The 17,415-nt window shown below is 46.5% G+C and overlaps 1 protein-coding gene and 1 pseudogene across 1 annotated transcript; both read right to left on the minus strand.

Annotated features, from left to right (window-relative positions):
- Nucleotides 1-2,143: 2,143 nt before the first annotated feature.
- LOC111535063 lies at nucleotides 2,144-2,234 on the minus strand (annotated as a pseudogene).
- Nucleotides 2,235-2,952: 718 nt separating this feature from the next.
- On the minus strand, nucleotides 2,953-16,712 carry PDCL3 (phosducin like 3). The gene is made up of 6 exons (XM_023211378.2): nucleotides 16,555-16,712; nucleotides 13,426-13,552; nucleotides 11,070-11,160; nucleotides 10,384-10,527; nucleotides 8,032-8,240; nucleotides 2,953-3,335 (listed from the first exon to the last, which is right to left on the minus strand). The coding sequence occupies exons 1-6, from the start codon at nucleotides 16,558-16,560 to the stop codon at nucleotides 3,193-3,195; spliced, it is 720 nt and encodes a 239-aa protein (XP_023067146.1). The 5' UTR covers nucleotides 16,561-16,712; the 3' UTR covers nucleotides 2,953-3,192.
- Between the last annotated feature and the right edge of the window lie 703 nt (nucleotides 16,713-17,415).

Consider the following 17,415-nt stretch of genomic DNA (forward strand, 5'->3'; position numbering starts at 1 on the left):
TTCCATCTCTCTCATAGATGCCTTTCATAGCCAGCACAACTATTTTTTTTTTTTTTGAGATGGAGTCTCACTCTGTCACCTAGGCTGGAGTGTTCAGTGGCGTGCTTGGCTCACTGCAACCTCCACCTCCCGAGTTCAAGTGATTCTCCTGCCTCAGCCTCCCAAGTAGCTGGGATTACAGGCGTTGTGCCATCACGCCCTGCTAATTTTTTGTATTTTTAGTAGAGATGGGGTTTCACTATGTTGGCCAGGCTGGTCTCAAACTCCTGACCTCAGGTGACCTGCCCATCTTGGCCCCACAAAGTGCTGGGATTACAAGCATGAGCCACCTCGCCCAGTCCAGCACAACTTTCTGAAGTCCTTCTGAACCACCAGGAAGCAGCTCTCCTGTAGGTCTCTGCAGAAGCAATGACTGCCCCTTCAGGGTGTGAGAAGGTGAAGTTAGGTGTGCAATGAAGGAGGTGTATGTCATCCATCCACATTCTTTCTCTCCTCCACAAAAGAAGGAAGTATTTGATTATATAATCTTATCAATTTCATATTCCCAATCATTTATTATCCCAATTTTCTGGAATCATTTCCCACCAATCACTCAAGAAAGGGCTACCTAGGCCAGGCACAGTGGCTCACAACTGTAATCCCAGCACTTTGGAAGGCTGAGGTGGGTGGATCACTTGAGCCCAGGAGTTCGAGACCAGGCAGCCAACATGGTCAAACTCCATCTCAACATAAAATACAAAAAAAAAATAGCCTGGTATGATGGTGCTCACCTGTAGTCTCAGCTACTCAGGAGGATGAGGTGGGAGAATCGCTTGAGCCCGGGAAGTTGGGGCTGCAGTGAGATGAGATCAAGCCACTGCCTTCCAGCCTGGGTGGTGGTGCTCACCTGTAGTCCCAGCTACTCAGGAGGATGAGGTAGGAGAATTGCTTGAGCCTGGGAAGTTGAGGCTGCAGTGAGATGAGATCAAGCCACTGCCTTCCAGCCTGGGCAACTGGAGACCCTGTCTCAAAAAAAAAAAAACACAGTGGGGGCGAGTGGGGGGCTACTTAGCACCTGCTTAACCTTTCCCCACAACCCTTTCCTCCAAGCACAGAAGACAGCTTCCAGGTGTCCTTGTGTCCCCCCTCCCGGTCACTGCTGTGTTCCTGCTGTGGAACTGGGGGAACTCAGTGCTTAAGCACCAAGTCTTATCACCTCTGTCACATCACTAATGTGCCAAAGGAATTAGAAAGATAATAGTATTACAGGGAAGTCTCAAGAATTAATCAGGGCTCATCTGCCAATGCCACAGGCACCTGAGCTTTTGCTGCGCTCAAACTAAATGCCTTCATCTGCTGTGCAGGCTAAATTATGAGGCGCAGCTTTCACACTTTGATTGAAGTGGCAGAGCTAATAATTTAGAATTAGATCCTGTGTGGGCTTCAGTGGACTCAAGCTGTTATCTGTCACTGTGGACGCTGCCCCATGTTCAAGCACCACCTTTTTTTCCTTGTAAATATGCACATTAAGGCTGTCAGGCAAATGCAGCATTCAACTTTCCACCTTTGTTCTTCCCTCAAGATCTCATAATGTCAGCTACCAAGACCAAAATCTAAGAAGGTGGCTCTCCTACAAACCCCACGGAACCAGCATCCAAGTAAGAGGACTGACCAAATTTGCTCCAACCCTGCAATTAAAATTCCATGAAGCACTTTCAAAGTACACCACCAGGGAATATGTTATTGGCAGTGCTGGCTCTTGCGTATGTGGGCCGGGTGCAGTGACTCACACCTGTAATCCACATTTTGGGAGGCGGAGATGGGAGGATTACTTGAGCCCATGAGCTCCAGACCAGCCTGGGCAACACAGGGAGACTCCATCTCTATAAAAAGAAAAAAAGGAGGGGGTCAGGAATCCAAATATCTCAGACACTTCTGACAGATAAAATGGGTCCAAGTTGCTTGTCATTCATTGAATTAGAGCAAAAATAAATTTTACAACATAATCTAAAAGAACTCCATGCTGATTCTTATTTAAGATTCAAACCAGCACTACATCATTCAACACAAATATCAGAAAATATTTCCTCTAATTGTTCAGTATCAATGTTCGTTAAGTGAGAAATACTGGTTCACAAAACATCTTGGTATGTGGTTTTTCTCATGTTATATGGGTAATGTGCCAACAGCCTAACAATATTTGAGGGGGGCACATCTCACACACACGTGATCATGCTAATGAGCCACAAAATGAGTTTATTGATTGAGATACAGTTTATTTATATGTATGCTTATATATTTCCAAAAATTAATTCAATGTCCTCTTACAGTAATCATAATTAGTTAACAGGGCAGGCACGGTGGTTCACACCTGTAATCCCAACAGTTTGGGAAGCCGAGTTTGGGGTTAGGAGTTTGAGACCAGCCCGGCCAACATGATGAAACTCTACTAAAAGTACAAAATCAGCCGGGCATAGTGGTGCACGTCTGTAATCCCAGCTCCTCAGGAGGCTGAGGCAGGAAAATTGCTTGAACCCAGGAGTCGGAGGTTGCAGTGAGCTGAGATTGTGCCACTGCACTCGAGCCTCAGCAACACAGCAAAGCTCTATCTCAAAAAAAAATTAGTTAACAGTCTGAGATGAACTATTTTAGCAAGAGAACACGTTTAACCAAATATGGCAGTAAACTGGAACCTTTCAGTTATTGCTTCGATACAGGAATGTTTCACAAAAATTGTCTGTTTCTTCAATAAATACTAAGATTCTTTTGTCCTAGAGACCATTCCTGTATTTTGCGTTAAGAATCTCATTGCTCTCTTTATAAAATAAAAATAAACATTGTATCTATAAGGCTTAGTTTGCAATTTTCCACTGCATAATTTATTCACATTTAAAACTATATTTTTTTATAGTTATATGTCAAAAAATAGTGACTAGGTTTTATGGCTTAAAATATAAATGAGGAAAACAGACATTTGCCATACAAATGGCTGGTTTTAATTTTTTTAGAGGAAATACTGTAATTAAAAAAAAAAAAAAGAGTTCCAAAATATTTAACAGAATTTCCAGCAATGATTATTTCTAAAATGTAAAGATTTGAAACATAATTTATACAAAACTAAAAAACAGAAGGATTCATTCTTGCTTTTTCTTTTTTTAAAAAATCCAGACAATGTGTCACAAGAAAGTTCGGCATGTGAGAGCAGCTGTAGCCTCAGTCACCCTCGGAACTGCTGCCCCTCCTCAGGGGGACAGAGCGCCGCACTGAGGACAGCAACACGTCTTCAATCGGCTTCTTGGGGTTTTCCTCCAGGTCCGTCATAATTGCTCCAGATTCAGACAGTTTCCATTCCAATTCTACGTGGTAAAGAAAAAGCAAATCACCTAGGGCATTGTGCTGCAAAGGTCCCCTCACCCTAAGGCCATCAAGCTAGTTTATTCTAAGTAGAAAATATAATTATCAAAATTTGGCCCAGCACAATGTATCACGCCTGTAATCCCAACACTTTGGGAGGCTGAGGCAGGAGGATCACTTGAGGCTAGGAGTTGAAGATCAGCCTGGGCAATACAGTGAGACCCTCATCTCAAAAAATTTTTAAATTTTTAAACTGGGTACGCCAAGTGCTGTGGCTCACGCTTGTAATCCCAGCACTTTGGGAAGCTAACGCGGGTGGATTGCTTAAGCCCGGCAGTTCCAGACCAGCCTGGGCAACATGATGAAAAACCAGCCAGGCATGGTGGCATGTGCCTGTGGTCCCAGCTACTTAGGAGGCTGGGGTGTAAGGATCACCTGAGTCTGCGAGGCAGAGGTTGCAGACAGCTAAGATCACGCCACTGCACTCCAGCCTGGGCAACAGTGAGACTGTCTCAACAATAAAAATAAAACTAAAAAATAAAAATTTGCTGGGTACAGTCGTGGTGTGTGCCTATAATCCCAGCTCTTTGGGAGGCTGAAGTGGCAGGATCGCTTGAGCCCAGGAGTTCAAGGTTGCAGCGAACCACGATCATGTCACTGCACTCCGGCCTACAAGACAGAGCAAGACCTTGTCTCAAAAATACAAAGAATAAACCTATCCTCTGATGACTCCAATTTCCCAGTTTGGACAATTTCCCAGGAAGGAAATCAGCATGAAAAATTTGAAGGAAATAATTTCCACAAACCTGCTGGCAATCTAACCATTAAATCCAATTTTAATAAACTCTTCAGCCTCATGTCCAGTATCTCAATCTATTGGGGTCAAAGAATAAATGGTGAATACCCTAGAACTTACACATTTGTTCCAACTAATAAAAAAAAGTAAAGCACCAGATAATAAACAATCAGTAACTGAAGACTCAGCTCTAATACTTCACTCTTAAAATCAGTGAAATTCCTGTGGTCTGAGACCAAGTGAAGCAAAATCAAGTGACGTATTTGCCTACTTCAGAGAAGAGCCCAGGCAGAACCAAAGGACTACCCAAGAGATTCTACAACAAATGGCTTTGCTTAAAGAACATCAAGGCAGAGAGTTCTATAATTGGACACATAATTAAAATTTGAAAACCAGGCCGGGTGTGGTGGCTCACGCCTGTAATCCCAGCACTTTGGGAGGCCGAGGCAGGTGGATCATGAAGTCAGGAGATCGAGATCATCCTGGCTAAGATGGTCAAACCCCATCTCTACTAAAAATACAAAAAATTAGTCGGGCGTGGTAGCGGGTGCCTTGAGATCGTGCCACTGCACTACAGCCTGGGCAACAAAGCGAAGACTCTGTCTCAAAAAAAAAAAAAGACAGGCTCTCACTTGTCACCCAGGCTAGAGTGCTGTGGTGCAATCATAGCTCACTGTAACCTTGAACTCCTGGGTTCAAATGATCCTCCCGCCCATCTCCCTAGTAGCTGAGATTACAGGTGTGCACCACCACACCTGGCTAATTTCTTTTTTGTAGAGATGGGATCTCGCTATGTTGCCCAGGCTGGTCTCAAACTCCTGGCCTCATGTGATCCTCCAGCCTTAACCTCCCAACATGCTAGGATTACAGGCTTGAGCCAATGTGCTCAGTCGAATTTTACTTGTCTTATTAACTTAAAGTGATCCATGAAACAGAGAATAGAATGGTGGTTATCGGGGGCAGGAGTGGAAATAGGAGATGTTAGCCAAGGATACAAACTTTCAGTTATAAGATGGGTAAGTTCTGAAGACCTAATGTAGAACATGGTAACTCCAGTGAATAATAATGTATACCTGAAATTTGCGAGGAAAGTAGATCTTAAGGATTCTTACCACAGTAAGGGTAGCCACGTGAAATGATGAGTGGTTAATTAATTGGATTGTGGTAATCATTTCACATTGTACCTATATTAAATCTCCATGTTGTATATCTTAAATATATTCAATTGTTTTGGTCAATCATACCTCAGTCATGCTGGGTTTAAAAAAAAGTGCTCCATGAAGATGAGTAACACCAGTATTTGCAGCTCTAGGTACTTTGGTTGAATGTTATGGAAATTCAACCTGTTTCTTTAAAAAAAAAAAAAAAAAAAAAAAGACTTCGAATTCCTGACTCAAGAATTTATATTCGGCCGGACGTGGTGGCTCACACCTGTAATCCCAGAACTTTGGGAGGCGGCTGGATCACTTCTCACTTGGGGTCAGGAGTTCACGACCAGCCTGGGCAACATGGTGAAACCCCATCTCTACTAAAAATACAAAACTTAGCTGGGCATGGTGGTGCATGCCTGTAGTCCCAGCTACTCAGGAGGCTGAGGCACGAGAATCACTTGAACCTGGGAGGCAGAGGCCGGAGTGAGCCAAGATTACACCACTGCACTCCAGCCTGGGTGACAGAGCAAGACCCTGTCTCAAAAATTTTAAAAAAATCAATCAATAAAAAATATATATATATATCTTTATATATCCACACATACGTACATAAGTGTATTTAATGTTACTGTTCACTTACACAATCATATGTAAGTTCACTAGACTTCAAGACTTTTTTTTTTTTAGAAATAAAGACAATTGCACACTTCTTTCTCCCCTGTTACATTCAAAAAAGGTCAAAATAAGATGTAAACATGTAGTTTGAAATGCTGTACACCTCTGAACACTGGATATGTAACTGATGTATCTCTTATATGTGTGTGTTTATATATTTATACTTTCCAGTTGAGCATCTTTTTTTTTTTTTTTGAGACAGTTTCGCTCGTCACCCAGGCTGGAGTGCAATGGCACGATCTCGGCTCACTGCAACCTCTGCCTCCCAGGTTCAAGTGATTCTCCTGCCTCAGCCTTCCAAGTAGCTGGGATTATAGGTGCCTGCCACCACGCCGAGCTAATTTTCTGTATTTTCAGTAGAGACGGGGTTTCACTATGTTGGCCAGGCTGGTTTCGAACCCCTGACCTCAGGCAATCCGCCCACCTCGGCCTCCCAAAGTGCTGGGATTACAGGCGTGAGCCACCGCACCCGGCTGCCAGATGAGTATCTTAGTGGTACAGTATATAAAGTCACGTTTAAAAATGTTTTTCTAGTAAAGCATAGTTGGAAATATTATTTTAATAATGAGATAGAGAGTTTCACTTGGCAAGAATGCTGCTGGGCTAAGGTTCTGTGAGGATATGTACTTTGATACCTCCATGTTTAACCGGTAAAAAGGAATTAAAAAATACAGCCGGGCACAGTGGCTCATGCCTGTAATCCTAGCACTTTGGGAGGCTGTGGCGGGCAGATCACAAGGTCAGGAGTTTAAGACCAGCCTGGCCAACATGGTGAAAACCTGTCTCTACTAAAAATACAAAAATTAGCCAGGCGTGGTGGTGGGCACCTGCAATCCCAGCTACTTGGGAGGTTGAGGCAGGAGAATTGCTTGAAACCAGAAGGCGGAGGAGGTTCCAGTGAAGCAAGCGAGATCACACCACTGCACTCCAGCCTGAGTGAAAGAGCAAAACTCCATCTCAAAAAAACAAACAAAAAACCCCACATCCTTCCGGGCTAACAGGCAGAATTAAATAAAATTTTAATTTAATTTAAAAGCTGGCCGGAAGCAGCGGCTCACGCCTGTAATCCCAGCACTTTGGTAGGCCAAGGCGGGTGGATCACCTGAGGTCAGGCGTTCGAGACCAGCCTGACCACATGGAGAAACCCCGTCTCTACTAAAAATACAAAAAACTTTGCCGGGCATGTTGGCGCATGCCTGTAATCCCAGGTACTAGGGAGGCTGAGGCAGGTGAATTGCTTGAACCTGGGGGGCTGAGGTTGCAGTGAGCCGAGATCACGTGATCGCACTCCAGCCCGGGCAATAAGAGTGAAATTCCATCTCAAAAAATAAATAAATAAAAGCTACTAGCCGGGCGCAGTGGCTCACGTCTGTAATCCCAGCACTTTGGGAGGCTGAAGTGGGTAGATCACTTGAGGCCAGGAGTTCGCGACCAGCCTGGCCAACATGGTGAAACCCCGTCTCCACTAAAAATACAAAAATTAGCTGGGTGTGGTGATGGGCGCCTGTAATCCCAGTTATTTGGGAGGCAGAGGCAGGAGAATCACATGAACCTGGGAGGCAGAGGTTGCAGTGAGGCAAGATCGTACCATTGCACTCTAGCCTGGGTGACAAAGCAAGACTCAGTCTCAAACAATAAATAAATAAATGAGTAAATAAATTTAAAAGCTACTAAGATACTCAACTGAGAATATTTCTATAGAAAAATACAAATATATACATTAACATCTCCCTCTGTTCATGTGAATTAAAGCAAAGTGAATGTTGTGATCTCAAGCTACAAAAACATCCAACTGTAGAGACAAAATATATTCCACACCAAAATAAGAAATGTTCATATTTAAGTCTATCATATCTTCCTTTAACTATGAATCGGTAGAGCCCAGTTGTAACTGTTCTTGATTACGCAACTAAGATGAGAGATTAAATGTGCTTCTGTCCTCCTAACAGTCACTCATACACAGGCTGAGGTGAACTTGACCCACCATCGTAACAGGAGTCCAGGAAACAGACACTCTCTCCAACAGAAACGCGCCTCCCATCTCTCACAGCCCCGCCTGGCTCCCAGAGCCCTTACCATCCCTTGTCAGGTTCATGCCGCCAAACACCAGAGGACCAATAAACTGAGCCTTGATATCTCCTTCCAGGTAAACGAATATCGTGGGCAGATTCCTATCAGGATAATTGGGTATGCAGGTTGTTGAAATGGCTTTGATAAATTTGACATCAGGAAACTTCCTGGCAAGTCCACTGAGGTGCTGATTTATCAGGGCACAGAGGGGAATTCTGTAAAACACACATAGAAAACAGAAGCAATTAGGAGCCCACATTTATGCAGAACAAAGCTCAATGACCCTTCTACCCTATGTAAAACCTTGTAACAGTTTCACAAGTAATTCTTTTTTTTTTTTTTTTTTTGAGACGGAGTCTCGCTCTGTCACCCAGGCTGGAGTGCAGTGGTCGGATCTCAGCTCACTGCCAGCTCCGCCTCCCAGGTTTACGCCATTCTCCTGCCTCAGCCTCCCGTGTAGCTGGGACTACAGGCGCCCGCCACCTCGCCCGGCTAGTTTTTCTTCGTATTTTTAGTAGAGACGGGGTTTCACCGTGTTAGCCAGGATGGTCTCGATCTCCTGACCTCTTGATCCGCCCGTCTCGGCCTTCCAAAGTGCTGGGATTACAGGCTTGAGCCACCGCGCCCCGCCAAGTAATTCTGCTGCTAGCTAAGATGAATCAACTTTGTTTTTTTGTTTTGTTTTGTTTTTTTTGACATAGGGTCTTGTTTGTCACCCAGGCTAAATGGAGTGAAGTGGTGTGATCTCGGCTCACAAGCAATCCTCCCACCTCAGCCGCCCAAGCAGCTGGGGGTACAGGCATACACCACCATGCCCAGCTAATTTTTTTTTTTTTGTAAAGACAGGGTTTCACCACATTGCCCAGGTTGCTCTTAAACTTGAGCTCAAGATCCAGCTGCAATGGCCTCCCAAAGTGCTGGGATTACAGGTGTAAGCCACCATGCCCAGCTGAATTAACGTTTTTTAAAAACTTCCTAATATGCTGAGGGATACTGAAGAACACAAATCCAAAGTCCAATTTATTTGACAAAACAAGTCAGAAAAACAGCTTCAATGTAAAAGATAATTGCTATACCTTTCGTATAAGGTTGAATGAGAAAAGTTTAGAAAGGTTTAGAAAGTATGTAATGTCAGAAAGGTTTAGAAAACATGAAGTTTTCTAAAACTGGGTGGGGATTACCACACCCAGCTAATTTTTGTATTTGTAGAGATGGGGTTTCACAGGCTGGTCTAACTTCTGAAGGTTTAGAAAGTATGTAATGTCAGAAAATGTTTCCTGCTTTTAAAGAAATTCCTGGCCAGGCACAGTGGCTCACGTCTGTAATCCCAGCACTTTGGGAGGCCAAAGTGAGTGGATCACGAGGTCAGGAGTTCAAGACCAGTCTGGCCAAGATGGTGAAACCCCGTCTCTAATGAAAATACAAAAAAAATAGCTGGGTGTGGTGGCAGGTGCCTGTAATCCCAGCTACTTGGGAGGCAGAGGCAGGAGAATCACTTGAACCCAGGAGATGGAGGTTGCAGTGAGCCCAGATCACACCACTGCACTTCAGCCTGGTCGACAGAGTGACACTGCATCTCAAAAAAAAAGAAAAAAAGAAAAGAAATTCCTAAATAAGCACTGAACTCTACAGTTTAAGACAAGACTGGAGAGCTGAGAAACATTGGAAGACCTCAGTATCACACAGTTCAGGCACTACTATAAAAGCCAGCCTTGCCATCTATGCAATAAATTCATTACATAGAATGTTGAAATGTCAGAGTTCCTGTAAAGGAATAAATAACTTAGGAATTCCTTTTCAAAAACAGAAAAGCACAGTCTCCATTGCTATACTTTAACAAAGGCATACGTATTAGTCACAAATATTAATTTGAAAGTCTTAAGATAAAAAATTAAGTAATAAGGTTTGGGCAAACCAGCAATAAAAACACAAAAAACTCAGTACCAGAAAAAATTTTTTTTCTTTTTGAGATGGAGTCTTGCTCTGTCGCCCAGGCTGGAGTGCAGTGGTGTGATCTCAGCTCACTGCAAGCTCTGCCTCCCGGGTTCACACCATTCTCCTGCCTCAGCCTCCTGAGTAGCTGGGACTACAGGTGCCCGCCAGCACGCCTGGCTGATTTTTTTTTTTTTTTTTGTATTTTTAGTAGAGATGTGGTTTCATCGTAGCCAGGATGGTCTCAATCTCCTGACCTCGTGATCCACCTGCCTCGGCCTCCCAAAGTGCTGGGATTACAGGTGTGAGCCACCACGCCTGGCCCAGAAAAAATTTTTTTAAACTCTCTGATATCGGTAAGGCCTGAGATCCTGAAGACATAAATTCAAATTAACATTTGATAGATGGAGTGGAAGATCAGCTCACCCTTGCTTGTAAAGGTGCAAGACGACCCACAAGCCCTCGCCAGCTTTGGTAACTTCTTGAACATAATCCTTCCCTGAGATCTCTAAAACTTCTCCAAATTTATTCTTCAGTTTAGTTGCTTTCCACTCAGCCAGTCTCTGCCGTCTGCACAAAACAAGGAAAGAAACATCTTACATCCACACACAAACACATGCACACACACATCTTCTAGAAAGCAATCCTTGTAAAAGCCCAGGTTTATTTATCGGTCTCATGGCAAAAATCTAAGATCAGTTTGCTAAAATTCACAATATTATTATTTAACAATAGTCGCTCCCAAATGTTTCAGCTGAAAATTTTTTGAAGGACACACATTTCTTTTTATTTTTTGAGACAGAGTCTGGGCTCTGTCGCCCAGGCTGGAGAGCAGTGGCAGTCTCAGCTCACTGCAACCTCCACTTCCCGGGCTCCTGAGCAGCTGGATCTATAGGCATTCGCCACCACACCCAGCTAATTTTTGTATTTGTAGAGACGGGGTTTCACAGGCTGGTCTCAAACTTCTGAGCTCAAGCGATCCGCCTGCCTCATCCTCCCAAAGTGTTCGGACTACAGGTATGAGTCACCGTGCTCAGCCCACACATTTTATTGCCACGCCAAAACAAAACAAAACAACAACAAAAAAACCCAGACCCCTGGGTGGCACTTACCTGTACATTTCAATAGCACGTTCATCCTCCTCATTAAACTCGTCTTCATGATCCTCCAGCTCTTCCAAAGTCATATCTTCATATGTTTTCACTGAATTTAGTTACATCGGCAAAAAGCAAAAATTTAAAAAGATGAACAAACATTTTTCTTTTGTCCCCTCTTTTCTCCTAAAGATATGCACACAACACTAGATCCTTAGCCCACCTAAGCGAAAATTACTTAAGGCACCACACTACATTAGAAGCTGAGAGGCCGGGCATGGTGGCTCACACCTGTAATCCCAATTTCTTGACTGACAGCATCTTTCCCAAGCCCTCAGATCCTCCTCCCCTCTCTTCTCCTACCCACCCCACCCTGCCCCCTGCTTTTTTTTTTTTTTTGAGACAGAGTTTCACTCTTGTCATCCAGGCTGGAGTGCAATGGTGCGATCTCGACTCACTGAGAACCTCCGCCTCCCAAATTCAAGCAATTCTCCTGCCTCAGCCTCCTGAGTTGCTGGGATTACGGGCATGTGCCACCATGCCCAGCTAATTTTTGTATCATTAATAGAGACAGGGTTTCACCATGTTGGCCAAGCTGGTCTTGAACTCCTGACCTCAAGTGATCTGCCCACCTCAAAGTGCTGGGATTACAGGAGTGAGCCACCGCCACGCTTTGGAACCCTTTGCTGATTAAAATTCCCCAGGCTCAAACCTTTGACTACTTTCCTTCTTCATCCACACCCACTCCCTTGGTGATTGCATCTCATCTCATGGCGTTCAATGCTATCAATATGCTGACAAAGGATTGGCCTCCAGCCCAGACTTCTCTAATGTGGAGAAAAACATACCCAAGCGCCCTCTTAATGTGGCTATTTGTCTAATAGGGATCTCAAAGTGAATGCATCCCTTGGCCGGGTGCAGTGGCCTATAATCCCAGCTCTTTGGGAGGCCAAGGTGGGTGGATCACTTGAGGTCAGGAGTTTTAGACCAGCCTGGCCAACATGGTGAAACCTCATCTCTACTAAAAATACAAAAATATTAGCCAGGCATGGTGGCACATGTCTGTAATCCCAGCTACTCAGGAGGCTGCTGCAGGAGAATCGCTTGAACCTGGGAGGTGGAGGTTGCAGTGAGTCAAGACTGCGCCACTGCGCTCCAGCCTGGGTAAGAGAGCGAGACTCCATCTCAAACAAACAAAAAGCAAAAAAAAAAAGAAAATGTCACTCCTCTGTTTAAACTTCCAAAAGCTTCCTGCCTCATTAGGTGTAAAGGCCAAGGTCCTTACTAGAAGCTACTGGGTCTGCTGAGGCTGCTCTGAACTCACTCTCCCCCAGCGCCTCCAGCCTCGTCAGGGATTCCCAGCCATGCCAGGGCCCACGTTTCACTCGCTCATATCACCCCCTTCAGGAATACCCAGATGTCTTCTTCAGGTCAACAACTCCCTCAGGTCTATTCAAATGTGTTCTTCAGCTCCTTCAGGTCTTTACCCAAATGCCAGCTTCACCTCCTTCAGGTCCACGCAAATGTCTTCTCGGTGAGGCCCTCTCTGACCCTGCTTCTCCTCCAACCCTTTCGAGTCCCTTTTATTGCCTTATTTTCTTTATTGTTTACTGTCTGTCTCCCCCACTAGAATGTTGGTTCTCTGAGGGCAGAGAATTGTGTCTGGCTTATGCATAGCTACATCCCCAAACCCAGAAAAGCAGCTGACAATGATAATCATGCAGTAACCACTCGCTGGATACTTTCTAATAAATCCTTCTCTAAATTAGCTCTAATGTGTCAACAGAGGACAAAAGTACCAGTCCCTGTGACCAATGCTTCTCAAACTATGACAAGCCTCAGAATCCTTTAAGGCACTTATTTAAAATGCAGATTCCTGGGCCTCATTCCAGAGACTGCTTCAGTAAACACTCCAAGGGACTCCAATTCAGACAGTATGACTGCCTTTGAGAAAAAAACCCCCTCAGACTCCTACACATTGCAAACATCTTATGCCTCCCCAGATAAAGCTATTTTTAGTTAATATCCTCAATGAAACCAGAGAATCAAGTATATGCTCAGGAAAAAATACAAATACTAAAATCTTGAACAAATTTCCACGACATTATCAAAGGGAATCACAGACTAGAAAGCAGAAAGAAGTATTTTCTGCAGTTCTCATGTGACATGGACACGGACTTGTGGGACACATCTGAAGTCCCCTAAGTCTGTGGCTCAGGAAGGTGAAGGTGAGAGATGCCCTGTGTCTCGTCTGAGGTCCCACACACACAGTGTCCATGCTGGCACTCCAACCTGTCTCCTGGCAGGGCAGTCAAGAGGCTTAGGGAGCCATCTCCTAACCCAGACAGATGCAGAGGAAAGGCAGTGAACTCACCCACTGACTGCTGGAGGATGTGCTGCTCCTCATCTGACTCCTCTTCCAGTTCTTTCAGACTTTCCTTGGGGGGTAAGATACCCTTTTTGCGTAAGATGTCATTCCACTCAGTGTCTGCGTTGGGGTCCTAGAACAGCGGGACCAAGGTTACCATGAGTGCTAAGTCTAGCATACAGGGAGCCACACTGAGCACGGGGCCAAATGGGAAAAGTGACAGGAAGGGAAGAATTCACACCACAGTCTGTGAACTATTTCCGAGAAAGTGTCAAAAGATCCACAGCCCCTGTTTTGTTCTTGCTGTCTACCCCCCCCCCCCCCCCCCCCCAATGGAGGAGCTATTCTTGGGGTAAAAATTAGGATGGGATGTGCAGATCAGCATTAATACCGATACCAAGGCTCTGACGTGGAATGTGTTCAATATTTTTAATAATGGCTGAGAGTGCCGGGCACGGTGGCTCACGCCTGTAATCCCAGCACTTCGGGAGGCTGAGGTCAGGAGATCGAGACCACCCTGGCTAACAGGGTGAAACACCATCTCTACTAAAAATACAAAAAATTAGCCGGGCGTGGTGGCAGGCACCTGTAGTCCCAGCTACTTGGGAGGCTGAGGCAGGAAAAATGGCATGAACCCGGGAGGCGGAGCTTGCAGTGAGCCGAGATCATGCCACTGCATTCCAGCCTGGGCGACAGAGCGAGACAGTCTCAATAATAATAATGACTGAGTGATTCATTCAACAGATAAAATTTAAGTATCTACCACATGTAAATTCCTGTAGGCCATGGGGAAGAGTGGTGAATGCAAGAGTCACCTGTGTTACAGTCAAGAGGAAGAGACAGGCAACAAACAAGTGCATATACAAACTATACATCGATAAAATTGTGGCAAGTGCAATGACAAACAAGCTGTTTTAGAGAATTACCCAGGACCCACATTCCACAGAGTAGACAGGGATGTTCCCTATAGAGGAGGTGACATTCCACCTGAGGGTGGGAAGCAACCTGTGACAGGAGTCTGGGGACTTAAAAATAATCTTCCAGGCTGGGTTCAGTGGCTCACGCCTGTAATCCCAGCTATTTGGGAGGCCAAGGCAGGCAGAACATCTGAAGTCAGGAATTAAAGACCAGACTGGCCAATATAGTGAAACCCCATCTCCACTAAAAACACAAAAATTAGCCAGGTAGGCGCCCGTAATCAACAAAATCTTCCAGGCAGAGCGGCCTGCGGCATGCATAGGGCCCAAAAGCAAAGAGACTGTGATATTTTGAGGATCTCAGGCTGCAGATGAGGCTTGGCTGACAACTCTCTAACGGCCAAACCTGAGAGGAAAAGCTGAGACTTCTCAGAGTAGCTCATAAAATGCAGGGCACTCTTCTAAGCCCTTTTTCCTGTACCTCGTCACCGAATCTTCACAAGCCTAGGAGAGGCACGACATTCAGAGGCACTGCCGTGCTAGAACGGCTGGCCAAATCAACCAGGATCAAAATCACCAAGGATCAATGTCACAAAGACTGATGTAAAAGTGGCTCTTGGATCCAGAACCAAGCTGCCCAAGCACCGGTTTGCATGGTGCAGCTAATGGAGCTCAGGCTTGCTTTGGAATATGAAATCAGGAGCACTGTGAAAAGGGCACTGGGATAATCGGCCTCCAACACCAACCCTGTGTAACAATTCTGAGATACATCAAAAGAAAACTGAGGCCGGGCGCGGTGGCTCACGCCTGTAATCCCAGTACTTTGGGAGGGCGAGGAGGGCGGATCACGTCAGGAAATCGAAACCATCCTGGCTAACACGGTGAAACCTTGTCTCTACTAAAAATACAAAAAATTAACCGGGCGTGGTGGCGGCGCCTGTAGTCCCAGCTACTCGGGAGGCTGAGGCAGGAGAATGGCGTGAACCCGGGAGACGGAGCTTGCAGTGAGCTGAGATCGCGCAAACTGCACTCCAGCCTGGGCGACAGAGGAGACTCCGTCTCAAAAAAAAAAAAAAAAGAGCAGAATCCTTTCCACTGGGTGGTCAGGGAAGGTCTCACGGGACCTGAAGGGCAGGGGATTTAGAGTGTCTAGGCCAGTCGAGGTGGCTCATCCCGTAATCTTTGGGAGGCTGAGGCTGAGCAACACGGGGAGACCCCATCTGTACAAAAAATTAGCATGGAGTGGTGGGTGCAAGCCTGTGGACCCACCTACTCCGGAGGCTGACAAGGGAGGATGGCTTAGCCCCGGGAGGTCGAGGTTGCAGTGAGCTGGAATAGTGTCACTGCATTCCAACCTGGGCAACAGAGCAAGACCCGGTCTCAAAAAAAAAAAAAAAAAAAAAAGAAGAGTCTGGCTCCTGGCAGGTACGCCCTCCCCTCCAGACCCCAATGCCTCCCTCCCCAGCAAAACCCCCACCATCTCCTCTCCGTCTGCCACTGAACAGAGGTTAGAATTTCTGACCACAGCGGGATCCTTGGACAGTGACAAAATTTAGTTGGCACAGATTTCTGCCGACAATGGTGCCCATTTCCATGGTGTTTTCATTCATTCTCTTTAGGCTTTAACCAAATTCCGCTAGTAAATTGCAGCTACAGAAAAATAATTTTACCTATTTTAATTTAAAAAAAAAAAAAACACGAAACAGAGGGACCCTCGCGAGGGGAGGGGCTCTGGAACCCGAGCGGTCAGATAGGGAGCGGGCCCCAAATGGACCCCAGGGCTCGGGGGAAGAGGATGTAACTAAACCCTCAGCGGGCCCAGGAACAAGGGCTGCGCCGCCGCTTTACGTGGGGGACCCTGGGCCGGACCCGCCGCTTCCTCTGCCCAGGTGTGCCTTAGGGGAGTTCAGGAGAGGAGGTAACTTTTGTCAGCCGGGATCCGGCAAGACCTGCACAACAAGCCCGGGTGGGGAGAGACCTGGAGGAGACGAGGTTTGGGGGACAAGACACACCGAAGCGGGGAAGCCCAGGCCGTGGGTCCTGGTGGGACCACGCCCGCCCTCCCGCACTGCGCCTGCGCGGGGCCTGGACGCGCCGGGCTTCCCTCGTGCCTGCAGCGCCGGAGTTTCCCAGAGGGCAGGCGTCCACCGCCGGCCTCAGCCCAATGAGACAAACGAACGGGCCGCAGACCCCAGACCCGAGCCCCGTCCCAGCTCACCTGCATCTTGTTTCCAGTTGCTCAAGCCAGCTGTGCCGCGGCGCGCCCACCACAGTTCCCTTTTGTGCACGCGCACAGCGCCGTCACGCCTCTTCCCCCAGCCCTGCCTCCGCCCCGCCCAGGGACGAGTTGAGCGGAGTAAGGGCGGAAGCAACAGCTTTGAGTCTGCGCCCGCTCTTCAAGGAGCCGGCACAGAAGCTGTTCGCATGCGCGAGGTGGATCTGCTCACCGTCCCGCCCGGAGTGCACTTGACCTGGTGCTGATTCTGGTCGGTCGCTGCCTTATTAGGGCTGGTCTTCAGCCGAGGAGGGGTGGGGCTGGGTGGAGGAGGAGCCCTGGGCCCTGGGCCTTTTCCAGCTGCTTGCCCAGACCTGTAAAGACGTCTTGCTCTGACTAGCCTAGCAAGTCAGAAATAGAAAATTGCCTCTAGGCCGGGCGCGGTGGCACACGCCTGTAATCCCAGGCCGAGGCGGGCGGATCGCTTGAGGTCAGGAGCCTGACCAACATGGTGACGCCCCGTCTACTAAAAATCCAAAAAAATTAGTCGGGCGTGGTGGCGGTTGCCTGTAATCCCAGCTACTCGGGCGGCTGAGGCAGGAGAATTGCTTGAACGCGGGAGGCGAAGGTTGCAGTGAGCTGAGATGGCTCCACTGCACTCCAGCCTGGGTGACAGAGCGAGACTCCGTCTCAAATTAATTAATTAATTAATTAATTAATTAATTAAAATGATGCAGGGTTTTCTGGAATTCGCCCACGATCACTTCAGTATTGGGAAAGGGAACTCATTAGTAAGACACCGAGAGCCTACTGTGTACCAGGCACCATTCTAGGCTCTGCAGATGCAGCCGTGAGCAAAACACT

This window comes from Piliocolobus tephrosceles, chromosome 15 (assembly GCF_002776525.5).
Source record: "Piliocolobus tephrosceles isolate RC106 chromosome 15, ASM277652v3, whole genome shotgun sequence".
Lineage (NCBI taxonomy): Eukaryota > Metazoa > Chordata > Mammalia > Primates > Cercopithecidae > Piliocolobus > Piliocolobus tephrosceles.

Coding starts and splice junctions, on each gene's coding strand:
- PDCL3 (XM_023211378.2), bottom strand. Junction 11,161..13,425: donor CATCCTCCAGCAGTCAGTGG/GTGAGTTCACTG, acceptor AACTAAATTCAG/TGAAAACATATGAAGATATG. Junction 3,336..8,031: donor CATGAACCTGACAAGGGATG/GTAAGGGCTCTG, acceptor TTTACCACGTAG/AATTGGAATGGAAACTGTCT.